Raw genomic sequence first — 20,857 nt, 5'->3', positions numbered from 1 at the left:
CTCTGCCCCCTGTCTTACCTGAGCAGGTGACCTCTACAGGTAAACTCTACCCTCTAACCTCTGCCCCCTGTCTTACCTGAGCAAGTGACCTCTACAGGTAAACTCTACCCTCTAACCTCTGACCCCTGTCTTACCTGAGTAGGTGACCTCTACAGGTAAACTCTACCCTCTAACCTCTGACCCCTGTCTTACCTGAGCAGGTGACCTCTACAGGTAAACTCTACCCTCTAACCCCTGTCTTGCCTGAGCAGGTGACCTCTACAGGTAAACTCTATCCTCTGACCCCTGCCTTACCTGAGCAGGTGAACTCGTTCTTCTGCAGTTCAGCCATGTTGAGTCCCCTGAGGGTTGGAGGGGAGCTGCACTGTGTGTACAGACCCAGGGTGGGCCTCTGTCTCAGCCAGGGAGACAACCAGGACAGGTGACAGTCACACCTCAGACTGTTAGAGTGGAGACGACTGGAGGGAGAGGACGAGGAAGAAGGAGGTTTACTGTCCAATGTACCAGGATGTCAAAGGACATTTATTGTGCTTTCTCAACCCTCTGTAAAACACAGAGACGTTGGAGTAGAGGGTAACCACTAGGAGAGAGGGAGAGGAGGGGGATCACTTATCCATCTCTCACTGAGACTCTCACTCCAAACCATCATCCGCACGCACACACGCACTGTCTGAACCAGTTTCCCCCATACTGTTGTAGCCCTATACTCTAACCCTAACTCTCAGCTTTAACAATGGAGGAGTTTCTAGTTGTGTGTGTGTGTGTGTGTGTGTGTGTGTGTGATTTTCAGGGGCTTAACAGTTTGATTTCCAGGGGCGTCTGTCGTTGGACAGTTTGTTGACAGGAGCTTGGTGCCTTGAAGTCCCAGCAAATCACCCACAACCCTTCTGTGGTGGGTGGAAGGGGACCAAGTCTCCTTAGAATAGGACTTGGGGTTTGGTTCCCCCCCAAGATGCTGGGCCTTTTTCTGAGACAGCGCTACATCTCTGATTGACTGGTTTATGGGTACAGAAGCATTCATAAAAGATGTGTGTATTTGAAGTGTGTTTCTCACTGGTGGTTGGCTCAGCCAAATTTCGGTAGGCATCTGCCTCTGATTCCAAAGGTTGCATGTTCGAACCCAGTGATAGAAAGTTGTTTTTGATATTTTAGTTTTAAGCCCATCTCAAACCTTAAACATTCAGAGTTAATGCCCAACCTTAAAGCTGCAATATGTAACTTTTTGGGTGACCCGACCAAATTCACATAGACATTCTTATTGAAACAAGACCAAGAAGCAGTAGATCTGTTCTATGTGCACTACTTCTATGCTTACCGTGCTTAAATTACATGTTTGCGTCTTTCACTTTCGGTTTTGCTTCTAACAGCTGAAAATACAATATATTTGCTTATTTAAATCACATACATTTAAATTAGGCAAACTATTCGAATTTTAACAACCAGGAAATGGCGGTGCGATTTCTGCATAGTGCATCTTTAAGGTCTTGGAATTAATGCCTGAACATAACCCTTACCTTAAATATTCAGAGTTAATACCTGAACATAACCCTTACCTTAAATATTCAGAGTTAATACCTGAACATAACCCTCACCTTAAATATTCAGAGTTAATACCTGAACCTAACCCTCACCTTAAATATTCAGAGTTAATACCTGAACATAACCCTTACCTTAAATATTCAGAGTTAATACCTGAACATAACCCTTACCTTAAATATTCAGAGTTAATACCTGAACATAACCCTCACCTTAAATATTCAGAGTTAATACCTGAACATAACCCTCACCTTAAATATTCAGAGTTAATACCTGAACATAACCCTTACATTAAATATTCAGAGTTAATACCTGAACATAACCCTCACCTTAAATATTCAGAGTTAATACCTGAACATAACCCTTACCTTAAATATTCAGAGTTAATACCTGAACATAACCCTTACCTTAAATATTCAGAGTTAATACCTGAACATAACCCTTACCTTAAATATTCAGAGTTAATACCTGAACATAACCCTTACCTTAAATATTCAGAGTTAATACCTGAACATAACCCTCACCTTAAATATTCAGAGTTAATACCTGAACATAACCCTCACCTTAAATATTCAGAGTTAATACCTGAACATAACCCTTACCTTAAATATTCAGAGTTAATACCTGAACATAACCCTTACATTAAATATTCTGAGTTAATACCTGAACATAACCCTCACCTTAAATATTCAGAGTTAATGCCTGAACATAACCCTTACCTTAAATATTCAGAGTTAATACCTGAACATAACCCTCACCTTAAATATTCAGAGTTAATACCTGAACATAACCCTTACCTTAAATATTCAGAGTTAATACCTGAACATAACCCTCACCTTAAATATTCAGAGTTAATACCTGAACATAACCCTTACCTTAAAAATTCAGAGTTAATACCTGAACATAACCCTTACCTTAAATATTCAGAGTTAATACCTGAACATAACCCTTACCTTAAATATTCAGAGTTAATACCTGAACATAACCCTTACCTTAAATATTCAGAGTTAATACCTGAACATAACCCTTACCTTAAATATTCAGAGTTAATACCTAAACTTAAGCTTAAACACTTTGAAATTTGACGTTTGGGAAACATGGATGAACGTCTAATTCTGACGTGAGACTGAGAGCTGGTAGGGTTGGCTATGTGTGGCCTGTCAGAGAAGGATAGAGTTGCCCTCCTTCCACACTGATCTTAGGTCAGTTTTGTGTTTTCACCCTAATGGATAAGATTCGGAAAGGGTGACCAAAGTCCCTATTCTTATAGCATCTCAGAGTAGGAGTACTGGTCTACAATCAGTTTTCCCTTTAAGATCATAATGAATTAGATCACATGGACAAGGGGGACCTGATCCTAGATCTGCACCTGTAGGGGTATCTTCATCCTGATCTGTTTATACAATAACTGTGTCACTGAGTAGTAGTGATGAGACAAACCATAGTTGAATATCACAATATTATTCTTGACAATATATACAGTATATATACTTTGACTCCAAGTGTAAAGAACAGGTAGTGTTAATTAGTGCTAATTGGCTGTAGCTGCGCCAAAACGAATCGAAACAAAATGTTCTCCTGCTCTCTCGTCTCTCTGCAGCAGACGCATAGCGAGCAATATGTTCCCAGATAGCACGCACCCGTCTGCCAAACGTGGGCACGATGTATACAGGGCACATTGGGAAGATGCCGTTTATACAGCATTTGCTCATTGCCAAGACGTCTTACAGATGTATTTAGAGTGCCTACATTCTACATTCTACAGTTCTACATTCTACAGTTCTACATTCTACAGTTCTACATTCTACATCGTTTATGCGTCGGTCAGACATCAACATTCTATTCTGATGTCTCTCTGACATCTTCCCAATGGGAAAACATTCCCCAAACAACATATTCCCGAAACAACATATTCCCCAAACAACGTATTCCCCAAACAACATATTCCCCAAACAACATATTCCCCAAACAACATATTGCCCAAACAACATATTCCCCAAACAACATAATCCCCAAACAACATATTCCCCAAACAACATATTGCCCAAACAACATATTCTCCACGCAATTTGATATGTCGGCCACCTAAGTGTCATGAGTTCCCTGGCAGTGCATGTTATCTGGGTTTGAACATCAAATCACAATCAAATTGCAGAATCAAATAGCAATACATCTAAAATCACAATACATCTAGAATGGTGAGAATCGTAATACATATTGAATCGGCACCTAAGTGTCATGAGTTCCCTGGCAGTCCTACTGAATAGTGTTGGATTGTGGGTAATGTAGTAAAACGGAGAGGGACTCACAAGGTGCGTAGTTTGGGCATGTGGTTGAAGCTGGAGACTGGAATGCTGCTTATGTTGTTGTTGTTCAATGTGCTGCCGAGAGAGAGAGAGAGAGAGAGAGAGAGAGAGAGGGGAGAAAAGAGGGATCGAAAGAGAGAGGGAATGAGAGAGAGAGGAGGAGAGAGGGAGAGAAAAAGAGAAAGGGAGAGAAAGAGGGAGAGAGAAAGAGAGAGAGGGAAAGAGAGAGTGAGAGCAATAGAGAGAGAGAGGGAAAGACAGAGAGGTAAAGGAAAAGAAAGAAAGAGAGAGAGAGAGCAGTAGAGAGATGGAGAGAGAGGCGGAGAGAATATTAGATGACATTCCTTAGGAGAAGAAAGCTACACACAGACACAGTCTCTCTCTATAATACTTACAGAACCTCCAGAGTTCTCAGAGCACGGAAGGCCCCCTCCTCGATGCAAGTGATGTGGTTCTTATCCAGTTGACTGTAGACACAAAACACATATAATGGCTTCCATTAGTGTGTGTGTGTGAGAGAGAGAGAGAGAGGAGAGAGAGAGAGAGAGAGAGAGAGAGAGAGAGAGAGAGAGAGAGAGAGTGTGCGTGCATGTGTCACTCACAGGTTCCTGATGTCCGTGGCCCCTCTGAAAGCTCTCCTGGGAATGGCTTGGATAGCATTCTCACTAAGGTCCCTGAGAAGGAATGACGGAAGGGGAGAGGGAGAGAGGGAGAGAGGGAGAGAGAGAGATGAAAGAAAGAAAAATGAAAGAAAGAAAGAAGGAAGAAAGAAGGAAAGACAATTTAAACAAAGTGTAGCTTTTTCAATGTAAAATCCATGTAGAAAGAAAGGATCTATGAAAAGAAGAGGAGTGTGGAGCAGACAGTGTTGATCAGTGTGGAGCAGACAGTGTTGATCAGTGTGGAGCAGACAGTGTTGATCAGTGTAGAGCAGACAGTGTTGATCAGTGTGGAGCAGACAGTGTTGATTAGTGTAGAGCAGACAGTGTTGATTAGTGTGGAGCAGACAGTGTTGATCGGTGTAGAGCAGACAGTGTTGATCAGTGTAGAGCAGACAGTGTTGATCAGTGTAGAGCAAACAGTGTTGATCAGTGTAGAGCAGACAGTGTTGATCAGTGTAGAGCAGACAGTGTTGATCAGTGTAGAGCAGACAGTGTTGATCAGTGTAGAGCAGACAGTGTTGATCAGTGTGGAGCAGACAGTGTTGATCAGTGTGGAGCAGACAGTGTTGATCAGTGTAGAGCAGACAGTGTTGATCAGTGTAGAGCAGACAGTGTTGATCAGTGTAGAGCAGACAGTGTTGATCAGTGTAGAGCAGACAGTGTTGATCAGTGTAGAGCAGACAGTGTTGATCAGTGTGGAACAGACAGTGTTGATCAGTGTGGAGCAGACAGTATTGATCAGTGTAGAGCAGACAGTGTTGATCAGTGTAGAGCAGACAGTGTTGATCAGTGTAGAGCAGACAGTGTTGATCAGTGTAGAGCAGACAGTGTTGATCAGTGTGGAGCAGACAGTGTTGATCAGTGTGGAGCAGACAGTGTTGATCAGTGTAGAGCAGACAGTGTTGATCAGTGTGGAGCAGACAGTTTTGATCAGTGTAGAGCAGACCGTTTTGATCAGTGTAGAGCAGACAGTGTTAATCGGTGTAGAGCAGACAGTGTTGATCGGTGTGGAGCAGACAGTGTTGATCAGTGTAGAGCAGACAGTGTTGATCGGTGTGGAGCAGACAGTGTTGATCGGTGTGGAGCAGACAGTGTTGATCGGTGTGGAGCAGACAGTGTTGATCGGTGTGGAGCAGACAGTGTTGATCAGTGTAGAGCAGACACTGTTGATCGGTGTGGAGCAGACAGTGTTGATCGGTGTGGAGCAGACAGTGTTGATCGGTGTGGAGCAGACAGTGTTGATCGGTGTGGAGCAGACAGTGTTGATCGGTGTGGAGCAGACAGTGTTGATCGGTGTGGAGCAGACAGTGTTGATCAGTGTAGAGCAGACAGTGTTGATCAGTGTGGAACAGACAGTGTTGATCAGTGTGGAGCAGACAGTATTGATCAGTGTAGAGCAGACAGTGTTGATCAGTGTAGAGCAGACAGTGTTGATCAGTGTAGAGCAGACAGTGTTGATCAGTGTAGAGCAGACAGTGTTGATCAGTGTGGAGCAGACAGTTTTGATCAGTGTAGAGCAGACCGTTTTGATCAGTGTAGAGCAGACAGTGTTGATCAGTGTAGAGCAGACAGTGTTGATCAGTGTAGAGCAGACAGTGTTGATCAGTGTAGAGCAGACAGTGTTGATCAGTGTAGAGCAGACACTGTTGATCGGTGTAGAGCAGACAGTGTTGATCGGTGTGGAGCAGACAGTGTTGATCGGTGTGGAGCAGACAGTGTTGATCGGTGTGGAGCAGACAGTGTTGATCGGTGTGGAGCAGACAGTGTTGATCGGTGTGGAGCAGACAGTGTTGATCGGTGTGGAGCAGACAGTGTTGATCGGTGTAGAGCAGACAGTGTTGATCGGTGTGGAGCAGACAGTGTTGATCGGTGTGGAGCAGACAGTGTTGATCGGTGTGGAGCAGACAGTGTTGATCGGTGTGGAGCAGACAGTGTTGATCGGTGTGGAGCAGACAGTGTTGATCAGTGTAGAGCAGACAGTGTTGATCGGTGTGGAGCAGACAGTGTTGATCGGTGTGGAGCAGACAGTGTGATGTAGTACAGACAGTGTTGATCGGTGTGGAGCAGACAGTGTTGATCAATGTGGAGCAGACAGTGTGATGTAGTACAGACAGTGTTGATCGGTGCGGAGCAGACAGTTGAGTAATTGGTGGCTTATCTGCTCTATCGCACTGTGTTTTGTCATGTAAAGTACACAGACAGACCAGGAACTAGGGACTGGGCCCCTGGCTCCCTCTCTTTTCCTCTGTCTCCCTCAATATCGCTCACTCACTTTTCCTTGTTCTCTCTCCTTTTTCTCTCTTTCTATTTTCATCTCTTTCAGTCTACCACTCCTCTCTCCATCCCTCCATCTCTCTCCCTCCTCTCTGGGTCTGTTCCACAACATTACCACTAGGTCTCCATCTCCAGGCCCTGGGGCCTAGACGCCGGCAGGACGCCTGGGCCCGCAGTGACTGAGCCACCCCAAGGAGGGCCTACTACAGCTTGAGTAGACTCTGGCACTCTTCCATTTGCCATGGAGAGGGGAACCACAGGGTTGTCTATGTTTGTTTGTTTGTCTGTCTGTGTGTCTGTGTGTGTTTCTGTGTCTGTGTTTGTATGCGTGTGTGTAGATAATGCGTCATACCCTGGAGGATTTCAAACACACTATTAACCTCCCGACCAGCCCACAGAGACTATCAGAGCAGCCCGCAGAGACTATCAGATCAGCCCACAGAGACTATCAGAGCAGCCCACAGAGACTATCAGAGCAGCCCGCAGAGACTATCAGATCAGCCCGCAGAGACTATCAGAGCAGCCCGCAGAGACTATCAGAGCAGCCCGCAGAGACTATCAGAGCAGCCCACAGAGACTATCAGAGCAGCCCACAGAGACTATCAGAGCAGCCCGCAGAGACTATCAGAGCAGCCCGCAGAGACTATCAGATCAGCCCGCAGAGACTATCAGAGCAGCCCGCAGAGACTATCAGAGCAGCCCGCAGAGACTATCAGAGCAGCCCACAGAGACTATCAGATCAGCCCACAGAGACTATCAGAGCAGCCCGCTGAGACTATCAGAGCAGCCCGCAGAGACTATCAGAGCAGCCCGCAGAGACTATCAGAGCAGCCCGCAGAGACTATCAGAGCAGCCCGCAGAGACTATCAGAGCAGCCCGCAGAGACTATCAGAGCAGCCCGCAGAGACTATCAGAGCAGCCCGCAGAGACTATCAGAGCAGCCCGCAGAGACTATCAGAGCAGCCCGCAGAGACTATCAGAGCAGCCCGCAGAGACTATCAGAGCAGCCCGCAGAGACTATCAGATCAGCCCGCAGAGACTATCAGAGCAGCCCGCAGAGACTATCAGAGCAGCCCGCAGAGACTATCAGACCAGCCCGCAGAGACTATCAGAGCAGCCCGCAGAGACTATCAGAGCAGCCCGCAGAGACTATCAGAGCAGCCCGCAGAGACTATCAGAGCAGCCCGCAGAGACTATCAGAGCAGCCCGCAGAGACTATCAGATCAGCCCGCAGAGACTATCAGAGCAGCCCGCAGAGACTATCAGAGCAGCCCGCAGAGACTATCAGAGCAGCCCGCAGAGACTATCAGAGCAGCCCGCAGAGACTATCAGAGCAGCCCGCAGAGACTATCAGAGCAGCCCGCAGAGACTATCAGATCAGCCCGCAGAGACTATCAGAGCAGCCCGCAGAGACTATCAGAGCAGCCCGCAGAGACTATCAGAGCAGCCCGCAGAGACTATCAGAGCAGCCCGCAGAGACTATCAGAGCAGCCCGCTGAGACGATCAGAGCAGCCCGCTGAGATGATCAGAGCAGCCCGCAGAGAAAGATGGGAATGTAGAGGGTGATAGATTGAAGGAGGGGAATGTAGAGGGTGATAGATTGAGAGAACATGAAAAGAGAATGATGGATATAGTGGAAGAGTGGAATGGAGTGAGTAAAAGTAAGAGATGGATATAGAGAATGAAAGATGGATAATGGGTGAAAGGGATGGATGGAGTGTATGAGAGAGAGAACGAGAGAGAGAAAGCGTGAGAGAAGGACAGATAAAGTGAGAGAGGGAGTGGAGTGGGTGAGAGATTGGTTGCGATCACACGTACAGTTTTTCTGCTCCATTTCAGATTGAGGTCAGAGTCAGTGAACCAACACATAGACAGACACACAGCAGGGAGTCGTGAGAGAGAGAGAGAGAGGCAGATATGGGAATTTGAGAGAGAAAGAGAGAGAGAGAGAGAGAGAGAGAGAGAGAGAGGCAGATATGGGAATTTGAGAGAGAAAGAGAGAGAGGGGCGGATATGGGAATTTGAGAGAGAGAGAGAGATGTGAGAATTGGAGGGTGAGAAAGGGGGTGAGAGATGGAGAGGGTGTAAATGGATTTTGGGGAGAGATATAGAACATGGATGTATGGATCTAAAGTCAAATGTGTGTGCGCTTTCGCTCTCCCTCCCTCATCTCTACCTGATCATCTCTCTCCCTCCCTCATCTCTACCTGATCATCTCTCTCCCTCCCTCATCTCTACCTGATCATCTCTCTCCCTCCCTCATCTCTACCTGATCATCTCTCTCTATCCCTCATCTCTACCTGATCATCTCTCTCCCTCCCTCATCTCTACCTGATCATCTCTCTCCCTCCCTCATCTCTACCTGATCATCTCTCTCCCTCCCTCATCTCTACCTGATCATCTCTCTCCCTCCTCTCATCTCTACCTGATCATCTCTCTCTCTCCCTCCCTCATCTCTACCTGATCATCTCTCTCCCTCCCTCATCTCTACCTGATCATCTCTCTCCTACTCCCTCATCTCTACCTGATCATCTCTCTCCCTCCCTCATCTCTACCTGATCATCTCTCTCCTCCCTCATCTCTACCTGATCATCTCTCTCCCTCCCTCATCTCTACCTGATCATCTCTCTCCCTCCCTCATCTCTACCTGATCATCTTCTCCCTCCCTCATCTCTACCTGATCATCTCTCTCCCTCCCTCATCTCTACCTGATCATCTCTCTCCCTCCCTCATCTCTACCTGATCATCTCTCTCCATCCCTCATCTCTACCTGATCATCTCTCTCCCTCCCTCATCTCTACCTGATCATCTCTCTCCCTCCCTCATCTCTACCTGATCATCTCTCTCCCTCCCTCATCTCTACCTGATCATCTCTCTCCCTCTCTCATCTCTACCTGATCATCTCTCTCCCTCCCTCATCTCTACCTGATCATCTCTCTCCCTCCCTCATCTCTAACCTGATCATCTCTCTCCCTCCCTCATCTCTACCTGATCATCTCTCTCCCTCCCTCATCTCTACCTGATCATCTCTCTCCATCCCTCATCTCTACCTTGATCATCTCTCTCCCTCCCTCATCTCTACCTGATCATCTCTCCCTCCCTCATCTCTACCTGATCATCTCTCTCTATCCCTGATCTCTACCTGATCATCTCCTGCCCTCCCTCATCTCTACCTGATCATCTCTCTCCCTCCCTCATCTCTACCTGATCATCTCTCTCCCTCCCTCATCTCTACCTGATCATCTCTCTCTCTCCCTCCCTCATCTCTACCTGATCATCTCTCTCCCTCCCTCATCTCTACCTGATCATCTCTCCATCCTCATCTCTACCTGATCATCTCTCTCCATCCCTCATCTCTACCTGATCATCTCTCTCCCTCCCTCATCTCTACCTGATCATCTCTCTCCCTCTCTCATCTCTACCTGATCATCTCTCTCCCTCCCTCATCTCTACCTGATCATCTATCTCCCTCCCTCATCTCTACCTGATCATCTCTCTCCCTCCCTCATCTCTACCTGATCATCTCTCTCCCTCCCTCATCTCTACCTGATCATCTCTCTCCATCCCTCATCTCTACCTGATCATCTCTCTCCCTCCCTCATCTCTACCTGATCATCTCTCTCCCTCCCTCATCTCTACCTGATCATCTCTCTCCCTCCCTCATCTCTACCTGATCATCTCTCTCCCTCTCTCATCTCTACCTGATCATCTCTCTCCCTCCCTCATCTCTACCTGATCATCTCTCTCCATCCCTCATCTCTACCTGATCATCTCTCTCCATCCCTCATCTCTACCTGATCATCTCTCCCTCCCTCATCTCTACCTGATCATCTCTCTCTATCCCTCATCTCTACCTGATCATCTCTCTCCCTCCCTCATCTCTACCTGATCATCTCTCTCCCTCCCTCATCTCTACCTGATCATCTCTCTCCCTCCCTCATCTCTACCTGATCATCTCTCTCTCTCCCTCCCTCATCTCTACCTGATCATCTCTCTCCCTCCCTCATCTCTACCTGATCATCTCTCTCCATCCCTCATCTCTACCTGATCATCTCTCTCCATCCCTCATCTCTACCTGATCATCTCTCTCCCTCCCTCATCTCTACCTGATCATCTCTCTCCCTCCCTCATCTCTACCTGATCATCTCTCTCCCTCCCTCATCTCTACCTGATCATCTCTCTCTCCATCCTCTCATCTCTACCTGATCATCTCTCTCCCTCCCTCATCTCTACCTGATCATCTCTCTCCCTCCCTCATCTCTACCTGATCATCTCTCTCCCTCCCTCATCTCTACCTGATCATCTCTCTCCCTCCCTCATCTCTACCTGATCATCTCTCTCCCTCCTCATCTCTACCTGATCATCTCTCTCCCTCCCTCATCTCTACCTGATCATCTCTCTCCCTCCCTCATCTCTACCTGATCATCTCTCTCCCTCCTCTCATCTCTACCTGATCATCTCTCTCCCTCCCTCATCTCTACCTGATCATCTCTCTCCCTCCCTCATCTCTACCTGATCATCTCTCTCCCTCCCTCATCTCTACCTGATCATCTCTCTCCCTCCCTCATCTCTACCTGATCATCTCTCTCCCTCCCTCATCTCTACCTGATCATCTCTCTCCCTCCCTCATCTCTACCTGATCATCTCTCTCCCTCCCTCATCTCTACCTGATCATCTCTCTCCATCCCTCATCTCTACCTGATCATCTCTCTCCCTCCCTCATCTCTACCTGATCATCTCTCTCCTCCTCATCTCTACCTGATCATCTCTCTCCCCCTCATCTCTACCTGATCATCTCTCTCCTCCCTCATCTCTACCTGATCATCTCTCTCCCTCCCTCATCTCTACCTGATCATCTCTCTCCCTCCCTCATCTCTACCTGATCATCTCTCTCCCTCCCTCATCTCTACCTGATCATCTCTCTCCCTCCCTCATCTCTACCTGATCATCTCTCTCCCTCCCTCATCTCTACCTGATCATCTCTCTCTCCATCCCTCATCTCTACCTGATCATCTCTCTCCCTCCCTCATCTCTACCTGATCATCTCTCTCCCTCCCTCATCTCTACCTGATCATCTCTCTCCCTCCCTCATCTCTACCTGATCATCTCTCTCCATCCCTCATCTCTACCTGATCATCTCTCTCCCTCCCTCATCTCTACCTGATCATCTCTCTCCCTCCCTCATCTCTACCTGATCATCTCTCTCCCTCCCTCATCTCTACCTGATCATCTCTCTCCCTCCCTCATCTCTACCTGATCATCTCTCTCCCTCCCTCATCTCTACCTGATCATCTCTCTCTCCATCCCTCATCTCTACCTGATCATCTCTCTCCCTCCCTCATCTCTACCTGATCATCTCTCTCTCTCCCTCCCTCATCTCTACCTGATCATCTCTCTCCCTCCCTCATCTCTACCTGATCATCTCTCTCCCTCCCTCCCTCATCTCTACCTGATCATCTCTCTCCCTCCCTCATCTCTACCTGATCATCTCTCTCTCTCCCTCATCTCTACCTGATCATCTCTCTCTCTCCCTCATCTCTACCTGATCATCTCTCTCCCTCCCTCATCTCTACCTGATCATCTCTCTCCCTCTCTCATCTCTACCTGATCATCTCTCTCCCTCCCTCATCTCTACCTGATCATCTCTCTCCCTCCCTCATCTCTACCTGATCATCTCTCTCCCTCCCTCATCTCTACCTGATCATCTCTCTCCCTCCCTCATCTCTACCTGATCATCTCTCTCTCCCTCATCTCTACCTGATCATCTCTCTCCCTCCCTCATCTCTACCTGATCATCTCTCTCCCTCCCTCATCTCTACCTGATCATCTCTCTCCCTCTCTCATCTCTACCTGATCATCTCTCTCCATCCCTCATCTCTACCTGATCATCTCTCTCCCTCCCTCATCTCTACCTGATCATCTCTCTCTCTCCCTCATCTCTACCTGATCATCTCTCTCTCTCCCTCATCTCTACCTGATCATCTCTCTCCCTCCCTCATCTCTACCTGATCATCTCTCTCCCTCCCTCATCTCTACCTGATCATCTCTCTCCCTCCCTCATCTCTACCTGATCATCTCTCTCCCTCCCTCATCTCTACCTGATCATCTCTCTCCCTCCCTCATCTCTACCTGATCATCTCTCTCCCTCCCTCATCTCTACCTGATCATCTCTCTCCCTCCCTCATCTCTACCTGATCATCTCTCAATTCAATTCAAGGGCTTTATTGGCATGGGAAACCTATGTTTACATTGCCAAAGCAAGTGAAATAGATAATAAACAAAAGTGAAATAAACAATAAAAAATTAACAGTAAACATTACACTCACAAAAGTTCAAAAATAATAAAGACATTTCAAATGTCATTATGTCTATATACAGTGTTGGTAGAAAAGGGAAAATAAACATAAATATGGGTTGTATTTACAATGGTGTTTGTTCTTCACAGGTTGCCATTTTCTTGTGGCAACAGGTCACAAATCTTGCTGCTGTGATGGTACACTGTGGTATTTCACCCAGTAGATATGAGAGTTTATCAGAATCAGGTTTGTTTTCGAATTCTTTGTGGATCTGTCTAATCTGAGGGAAATATGTGTCTCTAATATGGTCATACATTGTGCAGGAGGTTAGGAAGTGCAGCTCAGTTTCCATCTCATTTTGTGGGCAGTGTGCACATAGCCTGTCTTCTCTTGAGAGCCAGGTCTGTCTACGGTGGCCTTTCTCAATAGCAAGGCTATGCTCACCGAGTCTGTACATAGTCAAAGCTTTCCTTAAGTTTGGGTCAGTCACAGTGGTCAGGTATTCTGCCACTGTGTACTCTCTGTTTAGGGGCAAATAGCATTCTAGTTTGCTCTGTTTTTTTGTTAATTCTTTCCAATGTGTCAAGTAATTATCTTTTTGTTTTCTCATGATTTGGTTGGGTCTAATTGTGTTGCTGTCATGGGACACTGTGGGGTCTGTTTGTGTTTGTGAACAGAGCCCCAGGACCAGCTTGCTTAGGGAACTCTTCTCCAGGTTCATCTCTCTGTAGGTGATGGCTTTGTTATTGAAGGTTTGGGAATCGCTTCCTTTTAGGTGCTTGTAGAATTTAACGTCTCTTTTCCGGATTTTGATAATTAGCGGGTATCAGCCTAATTCTGCCCTGCATGCATTATTTGGTGTTTTACGTTGAACACAGACAATATCTTAGCATAATTCTGCATGCAGAGTCTCAATTTGGCTTGTCCCATTTTGTGAATTCTTGTTTGGTGAGCGGACCTCACAACCATAAAGGTCAATGGGTTCTATAACTCTCTCTCTCTCCCTCTGTGTCTCTCTCTCTCTCTCTCTCTCGGTGTCTCTCTATCTCTGTGTGTGTGTCTCTCTCTGTCTCATTCAGTGAAGGTTGCTAGATGTCCCCTGACAGGACAGGAAGTTGGTGTTAAGGAGGAAGTTGGTGTTAAGGCTGTAGAGGTGATATGAGGAACTAGCTGATTCTGAACAAGACAGCTGGACTGGGTTTCAGAACACCATTCTTCTTCTCTTTCTCTTGTTCTCCTCACCACTGTATCTTCTCACAGCTCCTTGTCCAATCTGATCATGTTCACACTGATACTCCAGGCCCAGTTGCCCAAGTGGTTCCAGGTGTGTGTGTGTGTGTAACAGGCATCCCACAGTGAGAGGAAGAGAGGGGATGAAGGAGAATGTATTTCACCATGGACACAAATCTAACATGCCAGGCATCTAGGGAGAAACTAATGAAAGACAACCTTTGGATGACACGTAACATTAGGCAGCATTACACACACACACACAATTGGAGATGCCTGGACAGGCGCTCTGTTGCTAGGACACGATGTGGTACCATCTGGATGTTATGTTTACAGGAGAGACACGGAGACTATGAGGTTTGGTCACAGCTGGGTCCGCTGTGTGTGTGTGTGTGTGTGTGTGTGTGTGTGTGTGTGTGTGTGTGTGTGTGTGTGTGTAATGCTGCCTAATGTTACGTGTCATCTAAAGGTTGTCTTTCATTAGTTTCTCCCTAGATGCCTGGCATGTTAGATTTGTGTCCATGGTGAAATACATTCTCTCTTCCTCTCACTGTGGGATGCGTGTGGTGTGTGTGGTAATTGTGTGGTATGTGTGTGTATGGTGTCTGTGGTGTGTGTGTGTGTGTGTGTGTGTGTGTGTGTGTGTGTGTGTGTGTGTGTGTGTGTGTAGTATGTGTGTGTGTGTAGTATGTGTGTAGTGTGTGTGTGTGTGTGGTATGTGTGTGTGTGTGTGTGTGTGTGTGTGTGTGTGTGTGTGTGTGTGTGTGTGTGTGTGTGTGTGAGAGAGAGAGAACAGCATCTTATATTTACTCTATACTCCTGATCTCTCCACTAATTCTCTTCATCCCTTCATTCTCTCTCTCTCTCTCTCTCTCTCTCTCGCCTTTTCTCTCCCTCTTATCCTCTCATTGTTCATCCATCTCTCCTGTCTTCTCAGTCTCTGCAATTCTTTGTAGTGGTCATTCTTCCAACTCTTCATCTCTCTTTCTCCCCTCCTCCTCCTCATCAGCAGACTGTGCTCAGTAGAGGGTGAGAAAGGTAAACTCTCCACTGGCTGTGTGAACTCAGATCTCACCTCTCAGTCCCTCTCTGTGGTGTGTGTTGGTGTGTAAACTTTCCTGACCCCACTGTCCCACTCCGCTCCTCCCCAAACACATGAGGTCACTCTCCAAAGACTTACAGGACCCTTATACAGCCTCCACCTCTCTCCACCTCTTCCCTCCACTGACGCCCCACACCTTCCCTCCACTGACGCCCCACACCTTCCCTCCACTGACGCCCCACACCTTCCCCCCACTGACGTCCCACACCTTCCCCCCACTGACGCCCCACACCTTCCCTCCACTGACGCCCCACACTTTCCCTCCACTGACGCCCAACACCTTCCCTCCACTGACTCCCCACACCTTCCCCCCACTGACGCCCAACACCTTCCCTCCACTGACGCCCCACACCTTCCCCCCACTGACGCCCCACACCTTCCCTCCACTGATGCCCCACACCTTCCCTCCACTGATGCCCCACACCTTCCCCCCACTGACGCCCCACACCTTCCCTCCACTGATGCCCCACACCTTCCCCCCACTGACGCCCCACACCTTCCCTCCACTGACGCCCCACACCTTCCCTCCACTGACGCCCCACACCTTCCCTCCACTGACTCCCCACACCTTCCCTCCACTCTCCCCCTTTCCTGTCTCCCTTCACTCCCAACTTCCCTCATCTAAGCCTCCATCTCTCTTCACAAGGATCCTTATCCACTTCAACGCTCCCCCTCCACTATCTTCCAATTTCCCCCTCCAGTCTCCCATCCGCTCTCCCCCACTATCCTCCAATTTCCCTCTCTACTCTCCCATCCTCTCTCCCTCCAATCTCATCCACTCTCCCTCCACTCTCATCCACTCTCCCCCTCCGCTCTCTTCCACTATCCTCCAATTTCCCTCTTCACTCCCCTCCACTCTCCCATCCTCTCTCCCCATCCACTCTCCTCCTCTCCTCCACTCTCCTCCTCACTCCCCCTCCACTCTCCCCCTCTCTCCCCCTCCACTCTCTTCCTCTCTCCCCCTCCACTCTCTTCCTCTCTCCCCCTCCACTCTCTTCCTCTCTCCCCCTCCACTCTCTTCCTCTCTCCCCCTCCACTCTCTTCCTCTCTCCCCCTCCACTCTCTTCCTCATCTCTTACACCTTCCTCAATCCTCTCACCGGATTAATCTTCAGTCATCAACCCTTCGCTCAAACACAGACTTCCCCCTTTTTGTCCCTCCTCTCTCAACACCTTCCCTCTATTCTGATTCTCTACAGCCCAACATACCCTATTGTACTACTGTCATTAACTCCCCTCTTTCTCAAGCCCATACTCACCAGGGTACTCACCGAGGAGTAACTCCCCCTTTCACTCTCACCCCCCCCGCCAACCTCCTCCATTCTCTCACCAACTCCCACAATCTCTCCCTTCCTCTCTCTCCCTCCATCACAACCTCTCCCTTCCTCTCTCTCCCTCCATCACAACCTCTCCCTTCCTCTCTCCCTCCATCACAACCTCTCCCTTCCTCTCTCTCCCTCCATCACAACCTGTCCCTTCCTCTCTCTCCCTCCATCACAACTTCTCCCTTCCTCTCTCCCTCCATCACAACCTCTCCATTCCTCTCTCCCTCCATCACAACCTCTACGTTCCTCTCTCCCTCCATCACAACCTCTCCCTTCCTCTCTCCCTCCATCACAACCTCTCCCTTCCTCTCTCCCTCCATCACAACCGCTCCCTTCCTCTCTCCCTCCATCACAACCTCTCCCTTCCTCTCTCTCCCTCCATCACAACCTCTCCCTTCCTCTCTCTCCCTCCATCACAACCTCTCCCTTCCTCTATCACAACTTCTCCTTTCCTCTCTCTCCCTCCATCACAACCTCCCCCACCATCACGTCTCCCTTCCTCTCTCTCCCTCCATCACAACCTCCCCCTTCCTCTCTCTCCCTCCATCACAACCTCTCCGTTCCTCTCTCCCTCCATCACAACTTCTCCTTTCCTCTCTCTCCCTCCATCACAACCTCTCCCTTCCTCTCTCTCCCTCCATCACAACCTCTCCGTTCCTCTCTCCCTCCATCACAACTTCTCCTTTCCTCTCTCTCCCTCCATCACAACCTCTCCCTTCCTCTCTCCCTCCATCACAACCTCTCCTTTCCTCTCTCCCTCCATCACAACTTCTCCTTTCCTCTCTCTCCCTCCATCACAACCTCCCCCACCATCACGTCTCCCTTCCTCTCTCTCCCTCCATCACAACCTCTCCCTTCCTCTCTCTCCCTCCATCACAACCTCTCCCGTCCTCTCTCCCTCCATCACAACTTCTCCTTTCCTCTCTCTCCCTCCATCACAACCTCTCCCTTCCTCTCTCCCTCCATCACAACCTCTCCTTTCCTCTCTCCCTCCATCACAACCTCTCCTTTCCTCTCTCCCTCCATCACAACCTCTCCCTTCCTCTCTCCCTCCATCACAACCTCTCCCTTCCTCTCTTTCCCTCCATCCCACCTCCTGTCTTCTTTCCTTATCCTTCATCTCTATAGACTCCCTTGCTAGACCTCTACTCTCACTCTCAACCCCAGACATTCCTCCTCCTCCTTTCCTCCTCTCCTTACAGGAAGGGCAGATGGCCAAGTCAGACAGTGTCACCCCCGACAACCTCTAAATATTTGATCTCCATTTTAAACTCCCTCTGTTCCCCTTTTAACCCCTCACAGACTGACACACACCTTGAATAAGTCATTTGTGAGAGAAACAGACAGACAGACAGACAGACAGACAGACAGACAGACAGACAGACAGACAGACAGACAGACAGACAGACAGACAGACAGACAGACAGGAAAGCGATGTACAACAGGAGAGAGGAGACATGTTGTTAAACTGTTAGACGGGTCATTCTGGAGGGAACTTACAGTCGACCGTGGAACCACAAGTTGCTCATTCTAGTTGGTAATATATCATAACCACTCTGACCTGGGGCACAGAGTTCACACTTCCTGCACTTGGAATCCCCTGTCTGTTACACACACACGCGCAGGCACGCCTGCCTGTATGCGCACGCACGCACACGCGCACACACACACGCACACACACACACACACACACACACACACACACACACACACACACACACACACACACACACACACACACACACACACACACACACACACACACACACACACACACACACACTGTCACTCTCAGAGACACAAGCTGTCACTCTCTCAGAGACACAAGCTGTCACACTCTCAGAGACACAAGCTGTCACACTCTCAGAGACACAAGCTGTCACTCTCTCAGAGACACAAGCTGTCACTCTCTCAGAGACACAAGCTGTCACACAGAATGCAATCTGTTATAATAAAAGGAATGTTCTCAGACAACTCATACAACTTGAATAAAAACACACACACACACACACACACACACACACACACCAAACCTCCTTTGCACTCTAGACAATGCGTTACACATGTTTGCACATGCACACACACACTCATTGTCTTTCTCCCGCTCTCTCTTAAGACATCCTGATGGTCCACAGAGGGATATAGAGATGGAGAGGAACAGAGAGTAAACAGCGACACAATACCTGACCACTGTGACTGACCCAAAATGAAGAAAATCCTTGACTATGTACAGAATCAGAGAGCTTAGCCTTGCTATTGAGAGAGGCCGCCATAGCCGGTCATCTTTCGAGGGCCAGGTCTGCCTGTGTGCCCAATGCCCACACAATTAGATGGAAACCGAGCTACGCTGTAAGACTTTTCTGTCATTTCAACAGTGAAACACTGTCGGATGCACAGTACAATACCATACATGGGTTTTACAGCATTCATGCTGTAGATTGCACTGCATCATGGGTAAAATGCAGAAAAATACTGTTATTAACTCATTTGGATGCCTCCTGTAAAAATTACTCTAACATGCTGTATTTCTTTACAGTAATAGCTTATGCCTACTGTAGACTCAAATGATCCGTTTCAGGAGCCAACCTCATGTTTCCGGTGAGACTATTTTAGTAAATATCTTCTTGAAGCAGCTGTGAAGTGGAAAACTATTTTCAGCAGCTGCTGAGTACGTACCTTAATTTGTTTATAAGTATATTTATTGCCAGCCAACGTTGAATTACTGTTTCCTTAGCTAACCTAGGTAGAAAGCTTGCTAGCTAGCTCAAGTTGACAAAAGCCATTTCGGTCTGCTCTAAATTGCTCGTAAATATCTAGCTGTGTGAGCTAGAAAAACACCACCCAGAGAATATTGTGGTTATAGGCTGTATCGCAGCCTCTGGATGCCATAGAGAATACCCTGAGACCAGATTCGTGACTGTTAATGTTTCCACCATTACAACAGAGAAAATGGCTTGTTTCTATCAGTTCAAAAGATGTCCCATATTTTTCAGATTGACTGGCCACATTTAGCGGTCTTATTTGTATTTGTTCAATGACTCAATTGATTTCATAAACTAAAGTGCATTCAGAAAGTATTCAGACACCTTTCCTTTTTCCACATTTTGTTACGTTACAGCCTTATTCTAAATAGATTACATAAAACTTTTCTTCATCAAGCTACACACAATACCCCATAATGACAAAGCGAAAACAGATTTTTTGAAACGTTTGCAAATGTGTAATTTTTTAAAAACAGGATAACCTTATTTACATAAGTATTCAGACCTTCTGCTATGAGATTCCAAATTGAGCTCAGGTGCATCCTGTTTCCATTGATCATCCTTGAGATGTTTATACAACTTGATTAAATTATAGAATTTATTAAACCTGTCTATGTAAGGTTGACAGTGCATGTCAGAGCAAAAGCCAAGCCATGAGGTTGAAGGAATTGTCCATAGAGCTCCGAGACAGGATTGTGTCGAGGCACAAATCTGGGGAAGGGTACCAACACATTTCTGCAGCATTAAAAGGTTCCAAGAACATAGTGGCCTCCATCATTGTTAAATGGAAGAAGTTTGGAACCACCAAGACCCTTCCTAGAGCTGGCCACCCGGCCAAACTGTGCAATCGGAGATGGAAGGGCATTGGTCAAGGAGGTGACCAAAAACCCGATGGACACTCTGAAAGAGCTCCAGAGTACCTCTGTGAACATGGGAGAACCTTCCAGAAGGACAACCATCTCTGCAGCACTCCACCAATCAGGCTTTTATGGTAGAGTGGCCAGATGGAAGCCAAGCCTCAGTAAAAGGCACATAACAGCCCGCTTGGAGTTTGCCAAAAGGCACATAAAGACTCTCAGACCATGAGAAACAAGATTCTCTGTTCTGATGAAACCAAGATTGAACTCTTTGGCCTGAATGCCAAGCGTCACATCTGGAGGAATCCTCGGACCATCCCTACGGTGAAGCATTGTGGTGGCAGCATCATGCTGTGGGGATGTTTATCAGTGGCAGGGACAGGGAGACTAGTCGGGATCGAGGGAAAGATGAATGGAGAAAAATACAGAGAGATCCTTGATGAAAACCTGCTCCAGAGTGCTCAGGGCCTCAGACTGGGGCGAAGGTTCACCTTCCAACAGGACAAT

General features: G+C 47.7%; 1 protein-coding gene across 1 annotated transcript in view; it reads right to left on the bottom strand.

Moving 5' to 3' along the window:
* The window catches only part of LOC106594685 (slit homolog 1 protein), a 253,524-nt gene that overhangs the window by 40,901 nt on the left and 191,766 nt on the right, over positions 1-20,857 (bottom strand). The window contains exons 5-8 of the mRNA XM_082958681.1: positions 4,445-4,516; positions 4,238-4,309; positions 3,846-3,917; positions 295-458 (exon numbers count right to left, since the gene is read on the bottom strand). Coding sequence (XP_082814807.1) covers positions 295-458; positions 3,846-3,917; positions 4,238-4,309; positions 4,445-4,516 — 380 coding nt within the window. The remainder of the gene's footprint in view (positions 1-294; positions 459-3,845; positions 3,918-4,237; positions 4,310-4,444; positions 4,517-20,857) is intronic.

The sequence above is a fragment of the Salmo salar genome, chromosome 12 (assembly GCF_965601325.2).
Source record: "Salmo salar chromosome 12, fSalSal1, whole genome shotgun sequence".
NCBI classification, from domain to species: domain Eukaryota; kingdom Metazoa; phylum Chordata; class Actinopteri; order Salmoniformes; family Salmonidae; genus Salmo; species Salmo salar.
Note: the sequence above shows the minus strand (reverse complement) of the source record. Positions and strands in the feature narration are given on the sequence as shown.